Source organism: Equus caballus, chromosome 1, assembly GCF_041296265.1.
Source record: "Equus caballus isolate H_3958 breed thoroughbred chromosome 1, TB-T2T, whole genome shotgun sequence".
Taxonomy (NCBI): Eukaryota; Metazoa; Chordata; class Mammalia; order Perissodactyla; family Equidae; genus Equus; species Equus caballus.
In genome coordinates this window covers 160,732,767-160,757,329 of record NC_091684.1, presented here as the reverse complement: position 1 = coordinate 160,757,329, position 24,563 = coordinate 160,732,767, and the positions used below count along the sequence as shown (strand labels likewise).

At 46.8% G+C, this 24,563-nt stretch overlaps 1 protein-coding gene and 1 long non-coding RNA gene across 3 annotated transcripts in view; one reads left to right on the top strand and one right to left on the bottom strand.

Annotated features, from left to right (window-relative positions):
- On the top strand, window positions 1–18,592 carry LOC138918301 (uncharacterized). Its single transcript, XR_011427484.1, has 2 exons — window positions 1–92; window positions 18,329–18,592. It is a non-coding gene; the product is annotated as an uncharacterized lncRNA (long non-coding RNA).
- The window catches only part of INO80 (INO80 complex ATPase subunit), a 126,680-nt gene continuing 115,781 nt past the window's right edge, over window positions 13,665–24,563 (bottom strand). Inside the window, exons 30-36 of one of the 2 annotated variants that reach the window (XM_023619728.2) lie at window positions 22,641–22,799; window positions 21,907–22,009; window positions 20,737–20,825; window positions 18,443–18,598; window positions 17,983–18,142; window positions 17,054–17,269; window positions 13,665–15,264 (exon numbers count right to left, since the gene is read on the bottom strand). In XM_023619728.2, coding sequence (XP_023475496.1) covers window positions 15,047–15,264; window positions 17,054–17,269; window positions 17,983–18,142; window positions 18,443–18,598; window positions 20,737–20,825; window positions 21,907–22,009; window positions 22,641–22,799 — 1,101 coding nt within the window. In that variant the 3' untranslated portion in view covers window positions 13,665–15,046. The remainder of the gene's footprint in view (window positions 15,265–17,053; window positions 17,270–17,982; window positions 18,143–18,442; window positions 18,599–20,736; window positions 20,826–21,906; window positions 22,010–22,640; window positions 22,800–24,563) is intronic. The other variant, XM_023619730.2, reaches the window with a different exon arrangement.

Below are 24,563 nucleotides of genomic sequence, written 5' to 3'. Positions count from 1 at the left end.
GCAGCTTTGATAGCCCTGTGTTCCTTGTCAGCCTCCTCAGCAGACCGTGAGCCCTTGAGGGCCCTCCCAGGACCCAGCAGAGCTGGCACACAGTAGGTGCTCACATTGCATTTGTTGAATGAAAGCCCACTCACTCGGGAAGAGGCCAGCATTGGCGAGGGGAGGATGGGGGATAGGGAGGGTGCTCTGGGCTGTCTTCCTACAAGAGGGACCATGCAGTGGGAGGGGGGCTGGGGGGGGCCGGGGAGGGGGCAGGTGAGGGGAGGAGACAGACCTACCATGACCACCCCCACCTCAAATCCACCAGGGCCCCATACCCTGGTCTGGGCGTTGAACTGTTGTTCAGATGCAGAGAGAGCACTGGGCTGGAATCCAGGTCACAGTCCCTGTTTTAAGCTGCGTGTCTTAGGCAAGGCACTTAGCCTCTCTGGGCCTCCGTTCCTCAAATGTGAAATGAGGAGCTGCACCAGAAACCAGTTACCATCCAGTTCCAGTGGCTCTTCTTTTTCAGGAGGGTCATGGGCTTGGGGTTAGAGGGACTGGGTTTGAGAACCAGGGCTCCATGTACCCTGTGAGTCCTTGGCCAGGTTATTTAATGTCTCCGAGCTGCAATTTCTTCATCTTTAAAGTGGGACTGAACATCATAGCTGCCCCTCAGATTCTTGGGATTAGATGTGCTATCAGGTGAAAAACACGCTACACTTTAAAGCACTATGTGAATGCTGGTTATTATTACTATTTAGCACAATTATTTTTCACCACCACCGCGTTACTAGATTCTTTCTCGCCTCACTAGAGCGTAAGCTCCAGAGGCCGGAGCCGGTACCTGCCTATTCGTTGCTGCATCCCTGGTGCCCAGCACAGAGCCTGGCTTAGCCCAGGTCCTCAAAAAATACTTGCTGGACAAATACGTGGATAAATGAGTTGACTTGGATGAATGACTACACGAACGAACTCCACTCACTTAGCAGAGCACAGAGGACGAGTCAGGTTGACAGGGGTGGAGGGAGAAAGGGAAAAGGGGGAGGACGCAGAGCAGGGAGGGGGTGCTCCCTGGGCAGTCCAGGCTCCGCCATGTTGGGGAGGGTGGGCGAAGACAGACGAGAGAGGAAATGACAGGGAAAAATAAACTTGGGGCAGGGAGCCGAGGCCACTTCATAATTCTTCTGGGGCTGGGGCCTCGCAAGTGGCCCTTCCCTGGTCAGAGCCCTCTCCCGCCTCTCACAGCCCCTGCCCTGCCGGCGAGCTGGGGAGAGGAAGGAGGAAGGAGGGCTGGCTGAAGCTAGGCCATTCTGCTTTATTTACCAACAGCACAGTCCTCCTGGGGCATGACACAGCCAGCAGCAATTGACCCAGCTAAATGTATCTCCTCTGCTGGCCCGGACCACACAGCCAGCCCCTGAAGGCCAGGGACCACCCGCTCATCCGCCCCCACCGCCACCCCGGGGAGGGCTCTGGGCTCTTCCTCCTGACCCTAGAGCCCTGTGTCCTCAGGGAGCCAACAGCCAATCAGGGTCCAGACCAAATGCAATCATTGGCTGAACCCAGGCGGAGAGTGTCGCTGGAACAGAATCAGAGGACGTGAGGGGGGAACCCTAAATGTCCAGCAGCGGGACAACCAAATGGCTCATCTCCCTTCGATGGCATATTTTCAGCCTTTACGAATGTTTAGGAAGAGTATTGACTAATGTTAGAAACACATGTTACTCTCTATTCAGTACTCTCTTAACATTACCGTATAATGTGAAGTGGAGAAAAGAACATACCAAGTTAGGGACAGAGTATGAATATAATCATGTCTTTTAGAAAGCATAGAAATATGTCTGGAAGGAATCACCAGAAACTGTCAACACAGTTTGCCTCCCAGGAGGGGAACTGGGGGCCAGAGGCGGGGGTAGGGGAGAGACTTTTTCTTCTTATGCCCTTTGTATGTTTTCGATTTTGAATTGTGAAATTTATTACTTATTCATAAGTAAATAAGTCAAATATGTAATAAAATAAAATGCAGAGCTGAAAAAGAAAAGGCCTATGCACAAAGAGGCGCTGGAAATAGCCCTCGGAGGTTAAGAACACTCATTTGGGTGGCGGGCCATGCGGGCGCTCCCTTTTCTACCCAGAGGAAGAGCTGGCCCTGGGCCCAGCTCAGCCAGACCATCGGCCTTGAAAACTGGAGCAGGGGTCCATCAAGGCTCTGAATCTAACTGGAGGCAAGACAAAAGCTGTCCCTGCCTTAAAACAGCTCTCGATGGCGTCTGAAATTCCAGCCCAGGCCTTCGCCTGCAGTACTCCTCTCAAGTCCCTTCGCAGACCGTCAGGTGGGGGCGGAGGGGGCGTGTTACCATGTTATCATTCTATCACGTGAACTGAATTGAAATAGGGAGACACATTGTAGGAAAGATGTGAGTGTGAGAAATAGCCTGCTTTCTTCTTGCTTTGAGTTTTTTCTAAATTGTCCTTAAAAACATACACTTCTTTTATTAATAGTGCTTATAATTATTATATATAAAATAACACGTGAGCATAGTAGAAAGTTTGCAAAATACAGAAAGGTCTAAAGAATTAGGAAGTCATTCATGATTCCACCATCCAGGAACGTTTACATCCTTCTAGTCCTCCCTTTCACACTCTATTGAAAAACCTATGTACGTACATATGTAAGTGAAATCGTAAAATTGATCACACTTTACCTACTGTTTTGTGTCCTGCTTTTTCTCCTAAGATTAAATCGTGAGCATTTTCCTATATCATCAAATATTCTTGAAAATATGATGATTTAGGCGCTGGCCCTGTGGTGTAGTGGTTAACTTTGGTGTGCTCCTCTTGGGCAGCCTGGGTTTGCAGGTTCGGATCCCGGGCACGGACATACACCACTGTCAACCATGCTGTGGCAGCAACCCATATATAAAATAGAGGAACATTGGCACAGATATTAGCTCAGGGCTAATTTTCCTCAAATAAAGAAAGAGGAAGATTGGCAACAGATGTTAGCTCAGGACAAATCTTCCTCAGCAAAACAGAGGGGCCAGCCCAGTGGTGTAGTGGTTAAGTTCACGTGCTCTGCTTCAGTGGCCCAGGGTTCGCAGGCTTGGATCCCAGGTGCGGACCTAGCACTGCTCAGCAAGCCACGCTGAGGCGGCGTCCCACATAAAATAGAGGAAGATTGGCATAGATGTTAGCTCTGGGAGCCAATCTTCCTCACACACACACAAAAAAGATTTTTAATTGTTACCTAATAGTCCATTACATTGATGTACAAAAATTTATTTAACCAATCCTATACTGTTTCCATTTGGGTTGTTTCCAATTTTTTGCTAGGTTCAGCTACACTGCCATGAAACCTTTTGTGTTAGTTGCATTTAACAGAAAATCCAGTTTAAATGGCCTAAGCCAGTTGGGAGTTATTGATAAAACCCAGAAGAGGAAGGGAGCTTCGGGCAAGGCTCAGTGAGGGCTCCTGCTTCATCCCTGCGGTTCTTCTGGCTTTACCCTTCTCTGAGTGGCAGCCTCACCCTCAGCTTGGCTTCTCCTCAGCTCCTGGGGCAACAAGCTTCGTGTTCACATCCATGTGGGTGGAGGGCGGGCTCAGGGCCTCTGTGTCTCCGGCCAGTTTATGAAAGGACAGCCATGAGGGAGGGAAGAACTAGGCTCTGACTGCCCTGGACCTGGGATCCTGGCCATCCTTGACCAGACCATCGTGACAAGGTGTGTGTGGGAGGGTTAGGCCTAGCCCCATGGCTCTTGCACAATGCAGGAAGGGAAAATGCTGAGCAGACAGCCAAAGAGTGTCCTCTGCAGCTGCTCAGATTGGAGTCTGTGGACCAGCAGCCTCTCCATCATCTGGAACGAATTGGAAACGCAGAAATCTTTGGGACTCTCTACACCTACCAAATCAGACTCTGCATTTTAATAAGAGCCCTGCTCAGGAGATTGCATGTTAAAGTGGAGAAGCCTTGCCCTACAGCAAACTTGATTATTCCCTGAAAATACATCTCTAAAAGTAGAATGGTGGATCAAAAGGCATGGGTGGTTCTAAAATTCTTGATATATACTATGAAACTGTCCTATATAAGCCTCCATCACTTTACGTTCCCACCCTGGGATCTGGGTGTGTGAGGCCTTAAAGCCTACGCAACTTGGGAAATCCTCTTTAAGAAAAAGAATATAAAATTAAGTATAAAACCAAATATTTAGAATAATAAAAAAAAGGAAAGCAAACAAATACCTCAAAAATCATAAAATATTATTTTTAATTATCAATAGGTTGAAACATGAAATTACCGTATTTGTAGTAAAAAATAAAGTCACATATGGGTAAACAGCAATTTCATGCTGTTCCACCTAAAACTCTTCCTCCACATTTTTGGCTACGTCTTTTCTTTTTTCTTAACAACTTTTAAAAATATAATTCACATACCATATAATTCACCCTTTACAGTGTACAAGTCAATGGCTTTTACTATATATTCAGAGGTATGCAACTATCACCAGAATCAATCTTAGAATATTGTTGTTAGCTCAAAAAGAAACCTCATCCAACTTACCTGTACCACCCAATCTGCCCCCTGACCCCAGGCAACCACTAACTTACTTTATGTCTCTATGGATATGCCTATTCTGGACATTTCATAATCATGTAACACATGGGCTTTCCTGTATGGGTTCTTTCACTTAACACAATGTTTTCAAGTTTCATCCATGTTGTAGCATGTGTCAGTACTTCAATCCTTTTTATTGCTGAATAATATTCCATTGTATGGACATACCGCATTGTATTTATCCCTTCCTCAGTTGATGGACACTCAGGTTGTTTCTACTTTTTGGCTATCATAAGTAGTGCTGCTATACACATTTGTGTACCAGTTTTGTGTAGATGTGCTTTCATTTCTCTTGGGCGTATACTTAGGAAGGGAATTCCCAGGTCATATTATTAGTCAGCATTCTCCAAAGATATGCAACCAATATGGTCTATCTATCATCTATCTATCTATCTATCCTTCTATCTATCTATCTATGTATCTATCTACCTATGTATCTGTCTATTGCATATAGATAGGTACATAGATATAGCATAATTGGCTCATGCAATTATGGAGGCTGATAAGTCCCAAGACCTGCAAGATGAGTCAGCAAGCTGGAGGCCCAGGAGAGCCAATGGTGTAGTTTGGAGTTTGGTGCGAAGGCTAGCAGGGAGAGTAAATGTTTCAGTTCCAGCCTGAAGGCAGGAGAAAGCCAATGTTCCAGTTCAAAGGCAGTCAGGCTGAGGAAATCTCTCTTACTGGAGGGAGGGTCAGCCTTGTTGTTCTGGCTAGGCCTTGAATTGACTGGATGAGGCCCATCCACATGGAGAGGGGCATGTGCTTTACTCAGTCTACTGCCTTAAATGTTAATCTCATCCAAAAACCTCCTCCTAGAAACACCCAGAATAATGTTTGACCAAAGGTTTGGGTACCCTGTTGCCTGATCAAGTTGATAAAATTAACTATCATAGTAAATATATGGCTAACTTTTTCAGGAACTGCCAAACTGTTTTCCAAGACACCTGCAGCATTTTACATTATCACAAGCAATAAATGATTCCGATTTCTCCATATCCTCATTCTCATTTCTTATTATCTGTCTTTTTTATTATAGCCATCTTATTGGGCGTGAAAGGCTGCATAGTCTTTGACTGCCTTTTCAAGCAATAACGATATTACAGTTTCACTTTCTATGGAAAGAATAGCAAGAAAGTGTCTTTTTTAAGAGCATGTTTGATATACTTTTTTTTATTGGTAATTTTGGAAAATGTCCCATTGCCACCTCTGTAACTTCCTCAGAGACATCTGTTCAGGCTAGCCCTTGCTCACTGATCTCAGGAGACATGGTCTAGCTTGGCAGCTGGTCCAGCCAGCCCGGTCCTCACTGCTCTGGCACCCCCTGCCATGCCAGTTCTTGGGGGGTTTGTTGGCCACGAAGCCTGGGTCAAGGTGGAACATTACGTTGTTCAGATCATTCTCCTTGGGGTCAACAATGGGGTCTGGACACTGGATGATGGTCACCAAGGGCAGATTGTCACTGGAGGTTGAATCACCCCAGGATCACCTTTTCCAAGGCATAGAGGGGGTCCCCAAGCTGCAGCAATGTTCCATGCTACCTGTGCAAAGGGGGCCATATAAAGTGAGGTGTCCTGAAGCTTAAACTAAGTGTTTCATAGTAAATCAGCCTCTGATTCCACCAGGAGTTTGTGATAAAGCCCATTTCCTTGTATCTTCCCCAATTCTGGCAACTGTCATTTAAAAACAAGTCTTAGCCAATCTGAAAGGAAAAGCTTGGAGTCTCATTATTGCTTTATTTTGCATTTCCTTGATTATTAATGAGGTTGGACGTTTCTCCATGACTATTAACCACTTGCATTTGTGTGTGTGCATTTTCTGTGCACGTACAGGGCCTACCACACAGAAAGTGCTTAATAAATAAATCTGGAATAAATGGTTTTGCCCATATTCCTTTGGGGTGTTGTGTCCAAGACTAACACCTGTCCATTCAAATCTGTCCTCTTCCTCCATTACTGTAAGGCAGGCCCGTCTGCAGTTAGCTGGGTCTCTGGGTCTAAAGCTCTCTCTGATAGAATGTGAGCCAAAGTACTGGGAGCCATTTAAGGATCTAACTCTTAAGACAGCTGGTGGCCCTCCTCCCCAGTCTTTCCTCTTCCTATAAGACATTTCTGAAACCAGCATGGATCATGCAGATGAAGACAAAGCATGGAGATGGCAGAGAAACAAGATGAAAGGAACCCTGGACCTTAAATGATTGTGTAGAAAGATTGTGCTACCCTAACCAATGTAAGCAATGATATTATTTGGTTAGAGGATTAATGGCCCAACCAGTGGATAGCTGCAATTAGTCCCTAGGCATGACCAGCCTGTTCCCATAAAGATGAAGCACGGGGGAGTGGAAGGGAGCAGGAGATCAGGTTCAGTGACACTGACCTCTGAGATCACCCATTTCATCTTCCTTGCTCTCACTTAACTCAGAGTATGGACTACATTTGTTTACATTGCCTTTATATGGCCTTCCGGGAGTGAGCATGTGCCAATCGACTGCCTAGACCCCTAAGCACAGCTGTTCCTAGGTATTTAAATGAATCAGTACATATTTTGGTTTTTAAGAAGAAGAAAAAAAAAGTAAGATAAAATCAACATGCTTTAGTGAACTGGTTCAAACCAGAGCATGCTTATCTAGAACACTTGGCTTATCCAGACCTCAGAGCCCAGAACTGGAGCCCAGCAGGAGGGCCAGAGGGCAGGCCAGACAGGAGGTGTGCACTGAAGCTCAGTTACTTTATTCCTAGGAGAGCCCACGATTCCTCCTTCAGAGTACTTTTCAGTGGTTCAGAAGTTCCGAATTAGGCAAAATGGTTTCTGAGCCCCAACAATTTGGAAAAGTCAGTCAGAAGAGGGAGGGCTGCCTCATATCGACACAAAAACACTGAGGGGCACAGGTCTCATACAAAGTGGACTTAAGAATTACACCAGCGTGGCTGTCGGCATCATCTGATGTTGGGCACACTGAGGTCACATCGTAGTGGGCCTGAGCACAGATGCCCACACGACCCAGGTCCTCAGGAAAGGTTAAGATATGTTCAGTGTGGTCTGTTTAAGCAGTGACATTCATAAAATCTTTTTTAAAAAAAATTATTTGTTTATTTATTTTTTTGAGGAAGATTAGCCCTGAGCTAACATCTGCTGCCAATCCTCCTCTTTTCACTGAGGAAGACTGGCCCTGAGCTAACATCTGTGCCCATCTTCCTGTACTTTATACGTGGGACGCCTACCACAGCATGCTTTCCCAAGCAGTGCCATGTCCTCACCTGGGATCTGAACTGGCGAACCCCGGGCCGCCGAAGTGGAACGTGTGCACTTACTTAACCGCTCTGCCACCGGGCCGGCCCCATAAAATCTCTTGAAGAAAGTTCTAACCAGATAAATTCTGGTGCTTCAAAGGGTTATATGTCAGCTCTCTGGAAGACTTAGCTATTCAGATAGATTCTGCATAACAGAGTTTATGCTGCCCTTTCCTATTCCATTGGCCTGAGGGCAAACTGAGACCACTGAAGCCACACTGCCCTGACAACCCCCTGGATTCACACTCTCCCCCGCCATTCCCAGGCAAGTGGCATCACGACTTCAAGGGTGCAAGGCTTGAGCTGCCCAGGGTTTTCCAGTACCCTCGCCTGGGAAATGGGAAGGGAGCCCCTTCCCCCTTCTCCGGCAGCAGGAAGAGCCGTAGGTGGGCCTGATCCAGGGTAGGGTGTGTGGTTGTGTGGTGGAGGCCGTAGGACATTCTGAGTGCGCCTGGGCGTTCTCCCAGAGAGCTGCTCTTGGGTGGCCATCAGACAGGCTGGGGGAGCTTAGACAACTCTCCACCATCTCCTGCAACTTGGACCCTCTGTGCCCCTGCACCCTTTATCCCTTCGGAGGCTGCTGCAGCCTAATCCCGTCTAGTTCAAACCCAGAGAGCCGCCCCCCCCCCCCCCCCGCCCCGCCCCTGGGACCAGCATTCATTCTTGAGCTTTGGGTCCCAGGACAACAAAATCCCAAGGAGCAGGAGAGCAGAGGCATAGGCCCTGCCGGGGTGCTCACAGGAGACATTCCCTGCCTTTTGGGAAGAAACTCTCACCTCTTTAAGAGGGGAGAGAGAAGACTTGGGGAGCCTCTCACTCAGGAATCCTTGCTTCTCTCACTGAAAGGTGCCGGGAACTGAAGACCAGGGACTCTGAGAACTGTGAAATCTATCTTGAGCTTTGTGACTCCCTAACTCCAGTTCTGCTTTTACCTGGCACCCTTGTTTTGCTGAGCAAGAAAACCTTTATTAAAAAAAAAAGAGCAAGACTGGGGCCGGCCCTGTGACACAGTGGTTCAGTTCGGCGTGCTCTGCTTCAGCAGCCTGGGCTCGTGGGTTTGGATCGCGGGTGTGGACCTATATCGCTCGTCAGTCATGCTGTGGCGACTCACATACAAAGTGGAGGAAGACTGGCACAGACGTTAGCTCAGGACTAACCTTCCTCAGTGCACGCACACACACAAAAGCAAGACACTCATTTTTGGCAGTGGCTAGGATAGAACCAGGAATATACCCCCCAGGGACTTGTCATAACGGGGGAAACTGGAATGAGAGAGTGGGTGTTGTAAAGAGAGAGCGTTTTAAAGAAGAAAGAGGAGCCAGCCAAGTCCCAGGACCTGAAGCAAAGAAGAAATGGGAGCACAGAAGAGGCCAAGGGCCTGGTGATAAGGAGGCACCACTTTCCTCAGGCGCCCTCAGCACCCAGGAAGCAGGCCTCAGGCGCATCCTCCCGCCTCCTTCCTTCCACCTTCTCTTACACCAGCCCCGAGGACTGTCACCTGGGATTGGCATCTCCATAGCCCAGTTCTGGCACTGTTTGCTCCAGACACTTCTGTGGTGACAAATGGGTAGATCGTTCCCATGAGGGCTCAAATAGCCCAAGCTCTTGCCAACCCCAGAGTCCTCAGGAGCCTCCATTCAGGGGCCTCTCCCCCAAGCAGGTGACTTTCTTAGCACCATTTGCCACCACAGAGTAAGTACCTAGGCACACGGTTTCAAGACAGCCAGAAGCCCTGCTTTCTCTAGAACACACCGTGCCCTCCCTCCATCCTCTGCGTCTAAGTAGTCTGAAGGTGCACCATGGAGACGGCTGAACGGGGCAGCCGGCACTGCCCATGGCTGCCTCGCGGACTGCACGGCTTCACCACACTCCAGCTGTCTCAGAGAGGCAGGGACGAGCAGCCAAATTTCCCCAGGCCCCTGGAAGGGCTTAGGCATTAACTGAGAAAGCTCGCTGACCCTGAAGGGTCTGGTGGTCCCAGTAGGAAGACACATGCAGCAGAAACAGTGAGTCCAGGGGTCAGAGACCCTCCCGTGAATGCCAGCAATGAAAGAGGCTACATCTCGGCGGAAGCCTCACAGGACAGAGGGACAGCAGCAGATCACAGACCTCCTCTCACACCGAACAGAGGTGCCACCCAGGGGAGAAAGGCAACGGAGAAAATCATGAATTGACACTTTTTAAATGAAAAAACTGAGAAAACACATGGGGGACTGAATTCTCCTGGAAATGCTAGGATTTCATTTTCTGTCTTCAAGGTGGATTAAACTAACAACAGAAAAAATAAAGTTGTATTTCCTCCACAGGGCTTCCTGGCTGTGGCAGAGGTGTACAAGCAGAGGTCAGAGTTGACTGTGACTGGCAGGGCTGGAGGGTGCCCTGAAGCCTTGTTATTCCAGCTGTGGTCTAAGGATTGGAGGAATGGCCACAGCTGGGAGGTGTTAAAAATTCAGTCTCAGGTCTCTAAGTAGATCTTCTGAAACTGAACCTGCATTTTAAGAAGATCCCAAGGTGATTCATATCCGCATTAAGGTTTGAGAAGCATCGCCTTAAGGGATGATTCAGAGGCTCCAAATTCTTTTTTCTTACAGCCTAACTCCACACAAAACCTTTCACCTGGCAGTGAAAGCGGAGCGCTCTGCCTGCTTTGGGTGGCCCACGCCCCTTTTGCTCATCACTTACAACAGCCCTTGAGGCATGTCTGAGGATGTCTGAAACTCCAGAGACCAGCTAAAACCTACTCATCTTGGCCAAGCTCCTCGTCTGGCATTTAAGGAAGTTAAGGAGACCTGCTTTTAGCAGCAGGTGGTGTGCTGTGAGGGACACAGGTGAGGGCGTGTGGACTGCTCTTGAAAGCTCACAGCAAGGCTCTATGCATGGAAACATCGGCAGACACCAGGGCAAGGCGTGAAGAAAACCCAGCTCATTGCTCAGTCCGCACTGCCCCGTGTCCCGCCCAACCCAACCCTCAGGACCAGACAGACCCAAGCAAGTCGAGGGGTGGGTGTCCACAGTCTTGGGTACTTCTCCAAATCCCTAGGCAAGGAAACTGTGACAGTAAGCCCAGTGCAGACCTTGTGTTTCCAGGACTGCTCATACAGACCCACAATCTAAAAATCCACCTACCTAAGGCCCCCAAAGCTGGTTCACGTGGCAAGGTGACAGCCCTCACTGTGATGCAGCCCGGACCTGCACTCCAGGATGGGGCTTCTAAGCTCCATGAGGGATGCTCCCTTGCGCCAGGTGGGAGCCCTCCCCAGCCTTTTTCTGTGTTAAGGGACGGGCTCCCTGGGGTGAGTGAGAGCTGGCTCTGCCATGTGGGAGATGGACAGGTCTTCAGAAAGTGGGTAGATAGGGCATGAATCATGACTTGGGGACTGCACCCAAGTTAATGAGCTTGAAGCCTTCACTTTTAAGTCCCATCCTTCTGCTCTCAGACAAGGGAGGGGCAGGTGAGGGACGCTGTGAGCATCCCTCAATATGAAATGTTAGCTGTGTTTCAGGGACTGGATTGAAATGGGTAAAAGGGGAGGACGGTGGCATGTTGAGGGACAGAGAGGACTGGAAGGCTCTGATCCAAAACTTACACGCTTTTCAGGAGAGGCGTTACCCTATCCACATCTGAGCAAAGCTGTGCGAGGATCTGATATGTCAGGTCCCCAGAGAGGCGGCCCCTGATGACCTTGGCAAGGCTCTAGCTGTAGTGTCACTGGGGGCCTTGCCGAGTAATGAGAACTGGAGAGGACCCATCCTACTAGGCTTGTTGATCAGAAGCCACAGTGTTGACGACAACAAGGCGTGGTTAATTGGGAAACTGACACTGGTTTGTTCTGTGCGAGGCCTTGGTCAAGTTTACCAGGAAGAAAAACAAGACCCAGTGTATCTGATAGTGCTACTTGAGACCAACAGAATGAAGAAAAGGCTGACGCTGTGACTGGGTGAGCAGCAGCTGCCCAGGAGCCAGCCCACTCTGATCAAGGGTATGCAGGGTGAGCCAAGGCTCGGAAGACCACACAGCCAGCACACTTGGGAACAGTGTGAGCTCTGCTCAAAGGTGACGCAAAAGCATATCAGTGTTTTAGCTCAATCAGAGAAACCAACTGCCAGTCCGGGCTGGAAACTTGCCCTGTTTCCAACTGATCAGAGAACTGTTTTCAAAGCCAAGATGGCTTTGGAATCCTCAGCAACATAATGCACTGTTGTCTTTCATGATTCTTACAAGCATAGTTAACTTTGAGAACAGAGTTCCTTTCACAGTTTGTTAGTACGGTAGTCCCCCTTTACCTGCGGTTTTGCTTGCGTTGGTTTCAGTTACCCACGGTGAACTGCAGTCCAAAAATATTAAAAGGAAAATTCCAGAAATGAACAATTCCTAAGTTTTAAATTGCATGCCATTCTGAGTTGTGTGATGTCACACTGTCCCGCTCCTTCCCATCCGGGACTTGAAGCATCCCTTTGTCCAGCAGATCCACACTGTATACACCGCCTGCCCATTACTCACCTAGCAGCCCTCTGGTTTTCAGATCCACTGTGGCAGTTATCGCAGTGCTTGTGTTCAAAGTCACCCTTATTTACTAATAATGATCCCAAAGCGCAAGAGTAATGATGTTGGCAATTCCGGATGTGCCAAAAAGAAGCTGTAAAGTGCTTCCTTTAAGTGAAAAAATGAAAGTTCTCAATAAGGAAAGAAAAACAATCTTATGTTGAGGTTGCTAAGATCCATGGTAAGACCAAATTTTCTATCCGTGAAATTGTGAAGAAGGAAAAAGAAATGCGTGCTAGTCTTGCTATCACACCTCAAATATGTACATTTAGGCAAAAAAACAGTATATCTAGGGTTTGGTACTATCCATGGTTTTAGGCATCCACGGGTGGTCCTGGAAGGTATAAAGGGGGACAACTGTATTTCCACTGGCGTAACTGATCCACAGACAGTGTGTACTGGAACTGTGAATGGGTTGGTTTCTGGGGTTTATATCCAGGCACACCTTGTTTTATTGCACTTAGCTTTACTGCACTTCGCAGATACTGTGTTTTTTACAAGACCTTCCATCAGCAAAAAGGTTACAATGCCCTGAAGGCTCAGAGGAAGGTTGGCATTTTTTAGCAATAAAGCATTTTTTAATAAAGGTATGTAACACTGTTTTTCGAGACATAACACTATCACACCCTTAGCAGACTACAGTATAGTGTAAACAAAACTTTTACATACATTGGGAAACCAAAATTGGTGTGACTCGCTGTATTGTAGCAGTCTGGAACCAAACCTGCAATATTTCCAAGGTACACCTGTACGCATATTTGTACACACATCATAGGTTTAGAAATTGGGACCATAACATTCCTATTAGTTGGGGATTTTACATATTATACACTGCCAGGATAATCTCCCACTGTGTTTTGTGGAGAAAGAACACATCAGTATTAAGATTACCACTAGGTAAGTGACTGACCGTGGACCACGCCAAGCTGCCCACACCTAAGACCTGGGGGCTAGGTCCTGAGTCATAACGAGTCCATGAGCCTGTACCCTGAGGGCCTTGGCCTCAGCATGCGAGGCACTTGGTCAAGCCTCCTTTCTGATGGCTGAAGGGAAATTCCTAAGCCCAATTAAGAATGGCACCGAGGAAACGTCCACAGAGCACTCCTCATCCCACTGACCACTTGCGCTCTCTGACCACAGGAATCATGCTGCGGCCCTGCTTCCTCCATCCGGCCACACTCCCTCCCAAGCCCTACTATGCCCAAGGAGACGCAGCTGCAAAGACCACAGGCACCCCAATTTACATAAAATTATCTCACTCCATTTTATTTAAGATTTTTTTCTCCAGTTAGTAAAAGAAAGATGTGTCTCTCTTTATACATATGTACAAGTTCAGTTATAAAAATAGACAGCACATTCAAAGAGAAAAAAAGGCTTGGCATTTTTCTGATTCCCTCTAAATAGCATCTGTACACAGGAGTCTGGGATTGGGCAGGGGACTCTTAATGATTTAAATTAAATGATTCCCCTACCACCCTTACTCCAAAAAAAGTTTTAAAAATCAATCTATCTAAACTCAATTCCGCGATTTTCAGGTGTGCAAATTAGAGGCTGGCCCGCCTGGAAGCACCTGCTCCACCAGGGACATTAGGCTGGGGGCAGGCAGAAACACCTCCCGTGCAAACACCACCCCTTTGCCTTTCCTGGAGGGAAGCAAGCTCAGGCTGGTGGGGCTGGGGCTAGAAGGGTTGGTGCTGAACTTGCCCTCTCTCAATCCTCTCCACCTCACTCCTGCTGTCCCCTCCTTTCTCAGTGCAATACAGACAGTGCATACAGCCAAGCAGGGGGCTGAAGGGCAAGGGTGGGGAGACTGTGCATTCAGGAAGGGCAAGGGGAGACTGCAAGAGGGGCAGTGAGGATGTCCTGCTGATTGAGGTGGCTCCTGGTCTCTTTACTGGCTTCTGGGAGTCCCGGGGTGGGAGCTGCTGCTACTGTTGCTGGTGGGACCTGAAGGTTCTCTGGTGTGAACCATGCAGGACAAGGGAGGAAATGCTGGGAAAATAGCTGCCTTTGAGCACGCTTCCTCCAGCCTTCTGTCATCCTCACAAGCCACTATCTTCTCTCACACTCACTGCACTCTTCAATGGTGACACTCTGGCAAATGGGGTTTGGAAACCTGGGGAGCTGCCCAAAGACTGAGGACGCCAGGTACATGATTTCCTCCCTTCCTGGCCCTGTAGGAAATCACAGCCCTAAGAGAAGTCTCCACCATGAGAGGCTCTTCACAGCAATCGTGGAGCCTTTGCAAAGGAAATGGCCAGAGCCAAAGAGTGGAATGGGGATGGAGACAGTGTGCCTCAGCATCTAAAGGGGGTCTCTGTCAGGCCCTTCCCCAGCACGAGGTTTAAGACGTGGCTATAAAGCTCATTTGAGATGCTGCGGAGCTGACTGCTGTCCTTGGGCCTTCCTCCTATAGGCAACCCCAGAGCACTCCTCTTGAGACACAGGTGATATAAGTGCTCACACTAACCACCTGCCTGTCCTTCCCTTGCTGCGACTGGTCATCTCTGCCCTCTGACCTGTGATGTAAGATGCTGCACTGGGCAAGCCATCCAAAGATCATTTACAGGCCAGGACTCTAGCCCCTGGTTTGGGTGACGGAAGCTGGAGAGCCCAGGTGGTTACCGTCCTCCAGAGGAGTGGGTGCCTTTGCCCTGTTTCCGGACCAGGGAGTCTGGGGCTAGGCTGCTGGTCAAGTGGAGGCTCTTGGGAGTCCCAGGAACATTATTTCCTTTGTTTAAAGGGGAACTCAAGGGAGAAGAGGCGCTTGAAGGTCCAAAGTCAGCAAGGCCAGCAGGCCGAACAAGGGAAGTCTGCAGAGGACTGCTGGCAGAGATTCCTGTGGGGATGGAGAAAGAGACAAGAAGAGTGTAAGCACCAGCCCTGTCAGAGCTGACTCAGCATCTGACCTTGGTTACTGGAGTCTGGGCTGATGTAAGATTGTGGGGAACCCCTCCCTGCCACTCTTGCCAACCTCCTCTTAGCACATTCGCTTGCTCTTCCTGCCAACTGTCTTTTCCGTAAGAGGGATGTGTTTTTAAGAGAAAGACACCTACCCAGCCCCCTCCACATTACTTCATCTGCAGGGAGTAAGAAGTCACCTTGGTGCTCAAGGACAGGGCACATGTTATACAATGTGGGGCAGCCAAGGCTGCAGGTGAGCTGTAACTTACTAGGCATGAATGTACTTTTTCATACATTCTTCTTCCTTCTTGGGACACAACTTGTGATTAGCTGCTTCCTTCTTAATTTCAGAAGATGTCCTCTACTCTCCAGTCAGTCTGTGCCCTCTGCCTGCTCTATCCTGTCTATGCTCATGCAGTTCTCCTTGTGCTGGAAGTGGCGGCCCCTGCTTTCCATGCCCTCAGGTCAAACCTCCCATCTTCAGAGATGGCTCCCTGGGAAACAATGAACTCTCTCTTTCTTGTATGTGCCAAACCCACTACATCTGATAACACGTTGTCTAACACGATGCTTCAATCATTTCTTGGGTCCTGGTTTTACTTTCCTAGAAAGAATTCTAAGTCCTTGGTGGGCAGACACGTGTCTTTTCTCATGCACAGCAGGACTACAGGGAGCCCCTGGAGCAGGCCTTCCTCTTGCTTTCCACCCCCAGCTCCCAACATTGCTGATTTTCCTTCTGACACTCTACCCCTGTTGCCTCCTTCACTCTTCCCACCCCCTTCTCAGTTCAGGCCAGGTCTCCAGGAGAAAGCCTGAGGAGTGTCATCAGGTGAGGCCCTGCCACGGCAGCCTCGATTGCTGGCATGATTGTTTTCCAAGGATGTGACGAGCTGGAAAAAGGTTAAGAAACACTGGGCTGGGCTATTATACTTCCTATTTGTTGAATGAACAAATAAATGAAAGCTGAGATTACTCCTGCAGCAGAAGAAAGGGTGGTGAATTAATATTTACTGAACATCACTTTTTATAATGCCCTTACTTGCTACAAGAGCCCTATGAGGAAAGGCCCAGAAAAGCTAACTTTAATTAAAACAAGCAAAAATAAGGGTGAAATATGAAAGATAGGGAAGATTAGAAAACAAGGAAGTTTGAAATCTTCATCAAGCTCTTATTTTGCTTTCCCTAAACCCACACTGTGAATGGGGAGAGAGGTCTGTAAACAGGCTTTCCACTTCTCACCACTCTCCCAGGTCTGGCATTCCATGGCTACAATCATCCTCCACGTGTCATGGTCACAACAGCCATCTCCTTCTGACACTTTCCACAGCCCCTTGTCATACACCTGGTAAGTTCTTGCCTGTCAGGACTTTCCAACCTTGACTCCCATTGCTCCTCTTTAGCACAGCCTGACTGACCAGCTTGGTGACCCCCAATATGCCTTGGTCATTGCCAATTCTCCTGTTCCCAGTCCAAATCCTTTGTCATCCTTCTCCTTCTTTCTGAATTACAGTCTGGCAACTTTGTCATCAGGTCCATGGTTCCTCCTCCTGACAATTGGGGCCTTCTCTCTTTTTTTTACTCAATACAAGGAGCTTCCTGGACTGAGGGTGTCGTACCTGCTCTACCTGGCAGATCGCCCAAGATTCTACAGCCTTTCCCTGACCAGGGTGGAGCCTGCAGTGCACCCCACTCCCCCGATTTCCCAACTCCCCGGGGCTCCACACCTTTAGACACGTTGTACCCGTATGCAGCATAGGCAGCTGCGGAGGCCGCTGCAGCCCCTGCTTTGGCTCCTGCCATTGCGGCAGCACTGCCTGCGGTGGACTTCCGGCTCCGGCCTTTCCCTGCTCCTTTGGCTGTGCTTCCTGAACCTTTGGGGCGGCCTCGGCTTCGGGCTGAGTGGCCTCGTCCTGCAGCTGGCATTTCCTGAATGGAAATTCCTGTGGGAACAAATGGGCCAAGAGGGAAAAAACTGTTAGCAGACTCTTCCCTGACAGGGAAGGCTGGCTTGCAGGGTGCGTGTTTCAGGACTCCCAGGGAGGTCTAGGTCCCCATTTCATGGCTGGGCCATGGAGTCACACAAAGTTAGTAGGAATTCCATATAGCTAAAACAGCCTGACTCCTCAAGCTGCTTTTAATTCTAAAGAGTGGTTCCATCACTCCTGAATTTCTTCTTTAAACTGGATCATTACTAAATGAACCCCAGGGACTTGCCATCTGCAACTCCCCTGCACACTCCAATGTGCTCCTGCCTTGGAGAGTCACCTTATACTAGAGCTCCTCAAGAAACAGCAGCAACACTGAGCCCCACAGAACGAAGTGAGGAAAAGCCCAGAAAAGCTAACTTTAATTAAAAACTAGCAAAAATAGGGGTGAAGTAGGAAAGATAGGGATGACTAGAAAACAAAGTTTGAAATCTTCATCAAGTTCTTATTGTGCTTTCCCTAAACCTTCTCCTCCTCCCTTTCACTTGACAGGGCTAAGGAAAGAATGAGCCTACAAATTCTCCTTTTTGCTCCACTCTACTCTTCTTTAAAGAAAGTAGAAAATGCCATCATCCTAGAAGGAATCAGGCCTTCACTCACCACCAAACCAATGCTTTTCTGAGGCACTAGGCCAGGCCCAAGCTGTTTGGGACAGCAGAATCACTTACCGTTCACGGTGTCTGAGACAGAGCCCGTTATGGAAGCAGGAGAGTTGGTGGCTCGAGACTGAGGGGCTGAGGAGGCTGGGTCATCAACAATAACCAGCATGTCACTGCTGCTCTCGTCAGGGGGAATGGAGCCAGTGTGCAGCTCACTGCTGATAGAGATCTAGAGAAGGAAGGTCAAGATCATCACTATCAGTACCTACAGCCCACAGCCCTTGCACTTGGGTGAGGACATGCTTCTCAGATCTTGCCATTATTTCCCTCTCCTGCCTGGCTTCACTCCCCAGACTTAGATCCCCTGCTTTGGCTCCAGAGAAGCTAGCCTGTCTTCATTTTCTTTTCGTCTTAGAGATTCCATGTGCAACCCCCATCTACAAGGCAGGAAGACTCCAGGGAAGCAAAGGCTACAAGGTCAGGACACAGTACCCACTGCTGCAATGAAGGCCTCTAAAAGGAGCCTCACCTCACTGAACGGGCTGGGCATGGCGGAGTCCACGCTGATGAATGAGTCATCCCCATCGGCAGAGAGGTTGGAGTTATCAGCCGAGGGAACAAACGGGATCACTAGGTTCATACCCTCTTTTCTCCTTTTCCCATCCAATTCATCTTCCTTTTTCTTCTGGGAACATACAAATCAGGAAATATGGAAAAAGCATGAGGACTGGCACCAAGAGAAAAGTGTAGTTGGAGAACAAAGTGATGACAGAACTTTGACTCTTTATAAAAGTATAGGTTTTATTTTTTTCAATTACCATACTTTTAAGGAAGAAAAAATTCATAAGGAAGGCAGAAAGGGATGGCTTAATAAAAGTTTATATATATTCTACCACAATAATACATAGCTGAAAAGTAGGCCAGTCCCACTGAACCAGAGCTGCACCAAGCCTGACAGTCACGGGGCAAGGTGCATGGTCCGCTTCTGTCATGTCCCGGCTGCAGACTTATCAGGGGTTGAACTGATGCAGTCCTACATCAAGAGGGAGGGCCAGTGCCTTTAGTAGGTTTTCTGCACATCTGTTTTTACTCTGCCTTCTTAAATATGCATAAGGAGAACGAAGGTTCTTATTATACCCAATGAATAATGGGTTGCTTTTGTCATTAGTTCCTCAATTTATATGTAAAGACTTAAGTGTTGAGTGATTGAGCTACACTAAGCAGTTCTAGAACCAAGTTCATTAGGGCATTGTCACAGATTAGAGATCTGAAATAACAGAACATATGCTTGGACACATCTAGGAGTCACATTCACCCACTGCACCTAACTGCATTTGTATCTAATACACCTATATTAGGGTTAATATGGTATGTCTTTGTATAGTTTATATTGTCACTGGATATTTATCTGAAACTTCTATGCTCAGAGCAGGGATAGCATCTGATGCAAACTTGGTAAAGAATATCCAGTATGAGAAAACCACTTTTTCTTCTTTGATATTGTTTCTGAATGTTAAAGTTATTTTAATTCTAAATAGTAGTAAGTAATGGGTAGAGACAGCAGCCCACGCTAGGAAAAAATCTTTCATTCTTGGGATTTTTCAGCTTTGTAAATTAAGTGAGTACCAGGAGTATCCTTTAGGCTAGAAACAGTTCTGCTCAGCAGAAGGTACAATCAAAGGTATGGATTTTACAATGTGAAGAGCTGGTATATCTATCGGAAGATGATCATATAATACAGACAGGCTCCTAGGCTGTGGACTATCAAGGCCATATGGACAAAGGGACATGAGGCCCAATACAAGCTTCGATAAGGGGAAGAAGCTGAGCTGACCTCCACTTAAAGCCGAACCAGTTTTAACATGTGGATGCACAATACGCTTCAGACAAACTGAACAGTCAAAGGAAATGAGGCACGGACAGCTGTGAGACTTGAGGGCCCGCAGCTATGGAGATGCCTGAAGTCCAGGTGGCTATCGTATTCAGACCAGGGGCCCAACCAGGGCTGGTGAAGATGGGAAGGGCAGCACGACCCAAAGGTAAGCCAAATCCATCAGAAAAAAACTAGGAAGCACTTTTTGGAAGGTTGTAAAACGGTTCCACACCAATAGTCCTAGGGCATAGTCCAATCTGGGAACCTAGTCAGAACTAATGGGCTTACTCCTGAAACAAGAATAAGTCCCGAAAGCTGCACTTCCAACTTAGATGTCAATAAAGACTGGAGTAAGGATTAACTGATATAATACTCTGGTAGAAGCAGCCAGATAGGGAGAAAGGTAGGGGAACTACATCCCACTTTGCAGTTAGCCAAGTGGGCTCAAGCAGGAAATGTCAGAAGGGAGACAAAAAACAGCTCAAATCTTTGGCATGAATTAGAGAAAAAGAGATGAACAAGCTCGTCAGCAACTTATTTTTCCAATGGGAGACGACACTGAATGGCACACTAGCAGACCTACGGTACAACGATTGGACCTAATGACCTCTTAGGCCCTTTCTAAGACTCTATGGAATCTGACAATGTAACATCCATCTTACCCATATTTATTTAGCCTTACGCTTTGTAATAGTCCATCAAATGGTTTCCATAATTACCCGTAACCCCTATGACCACAGACATGGTGGATCTGTGTGAGGCATACAGGTCTACCAAGGCTGCACTTCTCCTGATCAAACGTCAGTCAGCAAAGAACTGCTACTAATCACAAACATCTGGAGCTGGATAACAACCAGGAACCAAGAAGATAAGTCATGTACCCCAAAGCCTCGTCTGTAAGCACCCACCCCCACCAGTCCCTGTCACCACCCCAGGCCTGAAGCTGATACCTTCTCTGCATATTTTTCCCGCTTGCGCTTGCGTTCTTTAACTCGGTTGGTTTCCTCCTGCTGCCGTTTCTCTTCTTGCCGCAGTCTCACTATGAAGAAAAGCAAAAAGAGAGCTGATGAAGTCTCTGTGGCAATCATAATCTTCATCCTCTGAAATGAAGGTGGCCATATCCTTGATATTTATGTTCCAAGGTATGACTTCTATCTGTCTAAGACAGATAATTGGTGGTTTTCTAACTCAAGAAGGAACAGAGTTTTTGGATTCTTAACAGTTTCTGGGTCCAAACCATGATCCAGTTTAATTATCATGTGACTTTGCCTTTATTCTTTTTCCTTTTCTTTTCAGGCTTTTTAATCTCTGTGAAGGACAGATTGGGTATGGCTGTAGAGTCCCAAAAGGTTTTTAGAAGGTGGTGGCAAATGTGAGCACCACAGAAAGGAGCTTCCCCATATTTTCTGATGTGATGCTGTGGAAGTCATCAGAGGCTCACAGGGCAAGTCTGAAACCCACTGTTATCAAAACCCAGAAATACACGGGAGAAAGGTTTGTATGTCACACCAGTGTGCTACTCCAGCTTCTCCATTAAAACACTTCCCTGGGCAGAATAGAGTAAATTTGTTACTGCTGAAGAGTCTAGGGATAATAGCCTTCCTGGTACCAGTTTATTAAGTCATATTAATTAAAATATATATGTGGGGGGGAGGAGGGGCAAAATAGATGAAGGGGATCAAGAGGTACAAAGTTCCAGTCATAAAATAAATTAAGTCTCAAGAATGTAATGTTCAGGATAGGGAATACAGTCAATAATATTTTAATAACTTTGTATGATGACAGATGGTAAGACATATTGTGATCATTTTGTAATGTATAAAAATATTGAATCACTGTGGTACACCTGAAACTAATATAATATTGTATGCGAATTATACTTCAATCAAAACAAACAAAACAAAATGTGAATTTTGCCTTCTACTCCATAACACATCCTTGTTTGGATTTTAATAGAAAATATTAATATAAAAAATATTTATCCTCAAATACAGTTTTGGCATTGCCTACTCTCGGCACACAGCCAAGGAAGGACCCCTTCCATTTTCAGATGTGTATGGCTAGAAAAACACCTTTTGTAGGGAGGAGAGAGCATTAAGAAGTAGTTTTAGAGTACGTACGTTTCTTCTCCAACTCTTCATCATCTAGAAGAAGACTAACCACCTCTTTGGGTTTCAAGGTATCTGGTTTGAAGTTCCCACCAGAAATCACCATCCGTTGAATCTACACCAAAGCAGATCAAAATATCACCTCTAGGCACCCATTTGCTTATGGCAACCATCCAGAAAGAAAGAAACACCTTTCTCAATCTGCTCCTCCACTAAGGGCCCTGGAATGCCTATTTTTTTCTCATTCATCTGATTGGCTCACCCAGATTATTTGTCCAACAGAAAGGACAATGAAAATGTCTTTACTTGGGACTGCTAATTGACAGCTAGAGGACCCAATAATACTGATTCGAGTTGGAAGACAAACAAAAATAATAATTTCTTTGGAAACTAGTAAATTTGGCATACAAAAAGAGGTTGATCAAATTGAGAGTGTTAGGGTGAGAGCTAAAATGTCATTTCTTCTTCCTCTCAATGTGAAAGTATGTCGAACATAAGGGCCATGACTGCTGTCGGTCTCCATGTGAACAGCTGAATCTAGGTTGTAGCCATTGTTTTGGTAGAAAAGGAGTGAGGAATGGCCTGGGCAGCTGAGACTGCTATTGTACAGGAGCTGATGTTATTTCATATGCAGAAGAAATTCTAGTCCTTTCATGACCAATGAAATGTGAGAGAGCGTCTTAGTCCAGTCAATGTGGTTGGACTTTCTGTTTTCTCCACCAGTACTTCCTTTGCCTTGTGCTTACCTCACTCTTCTCCTTGGCTCGCTGCAGAATGCGTTCTTCAATGGTGCCTTTACAGATGAGCCGGTACACAGTAACCTGCTTTGTCTGCCCCAAGCGGTGGGCCCTGTCCATGGCCTGCTGGTCCACAGTGGGGTTCCAGTCACTATCATAGAAAATCACCTGCACAGGCAGGACAAGAATACAGCAAAGACTGAGGCACCCTCAGAGCAAAACCAGGAATTCTGAGAGCAACTCAGGCACTCATCTGTTTGCATTAGTTTGATGCCAGATTTCTTTCTATGATATTAAGATTAGCAGATAATCCACTCATAAAATCAAGCCATTCCTTCACTTGCCCTGGGCAAAAGAGACATACTCAGGACTTTTTTCAGGGTTTTCATTTAAAAAGAGGGAACAGCAATAATATTAATAGTTAACACTTAGTACTTATTTGCCAGTCATTCTTTTAGATGCTTTATGTATATTAACTCATTTATATTCCACAATCACCATGATTTAGGTACTATTAAAACCCCCACTTTATAGATGAGGAAACTGAGGCACAAAGGAATTAGAGAATGTACCCAAGATCACACAGCCTACGCAGGTGGTGGGCCTGGGATGTGAAAGCCTTCTCTTTAACACTGGGATGACCTTGGGAAGAGATAGGCATAGCTTTCCTGGCATTCTCAGGCTCTCAGCAGCAGGGTCATTTTCTGTCCCGCAAATTCCCGGGAAGAAATGTTTAAAGGGCTCCTTGGAAGTGAATTCTAGTTTTCCAAATAACAAACACAAACAACACAAAATGTACTCCTCCTTCCCCCACCCCACAGTGATCCTAAAACCAATGGACTCCTGGATTCTCAGTCCTTGAGGCAACTAACACAGTGGACCTCCTTAAAGAAACCCACTTCAAAACGACCCTGATCTCTTATGTGTCCTCTCCTCCATATACAATCAAGTCACCAGATCCAGCCAGTCCCTCTTTAGAAATGAATCCATCCTTTCGAGAGTCCCACTGTCCCTATCCTGGACCAGGCCCTCACCACCTACATCTGGCTCACTAACGCTGTTTGATCAGTGGGCTCCCTACATCTCAGTCTCTTTCTTCTTCAGTCTCCTTTGGGTACCACTGTAGACCACTTCCTCCGTCTCTGCTGGTTATGCTCTAACACACAAAGTCCGAACTCCCCTTAATAATCAGGCCTTGCTATACTGAGCCAACTTCGTTCTATTCTTTCCTAACATAAACTGGCCCTTCTCTCTTATTAGACAGGTCTCATCAGTGTTCCTCACTTATATTACATTTGTCTGCAGCACTTTCTGCTCAAGCTGCTCCTCTAGCCTAGAATCCCTCGCCTCTTTGCTATTAGTCCTTTAAGGTTCGGTTCAAGCTTCACCACTTTCAGGAAGGCCTTCCTGATTTCTCTTACCTATAACAATGTCTCCTTTTCCTATTCCTCATGAATTCTTATTAGAAATAATAACGGACAGAATCTGCTGAGTCCTTACTATGTGTCTGGCATTAGTGTGCACATATATCTTACTGAATTTTCACAAAAACCTGTGTATTTCCTTCAACTTATAAATTAGAAAGAAGCATGCCTGAGCTCACAGTCCTAACAGTCTCCCTCCAACACCTGCACTATTAACACCACTTTGCATTGCCTACCTCGGTCCAAGTTCCCACTTAATCACTGACTATTTTCTATGGGTGTCCAATTTAAAAATCTCCCCATCTAGTCTTATTTACCAGACACCATCCGTCGGTGTGAAGCAGAATTCCACAAATACTAGTCGATTGATACTAGAATCTCTAAGGGGATTTGAGCAAAACTAGACAGAGCCTAAAAATGTAAACTAAAGAGTGATTCCAACTCTCTTGAAACTGCTTCTCTATGATGCTTTTTCCATTGGCTAACACTATTCCTAAATAATTTATTT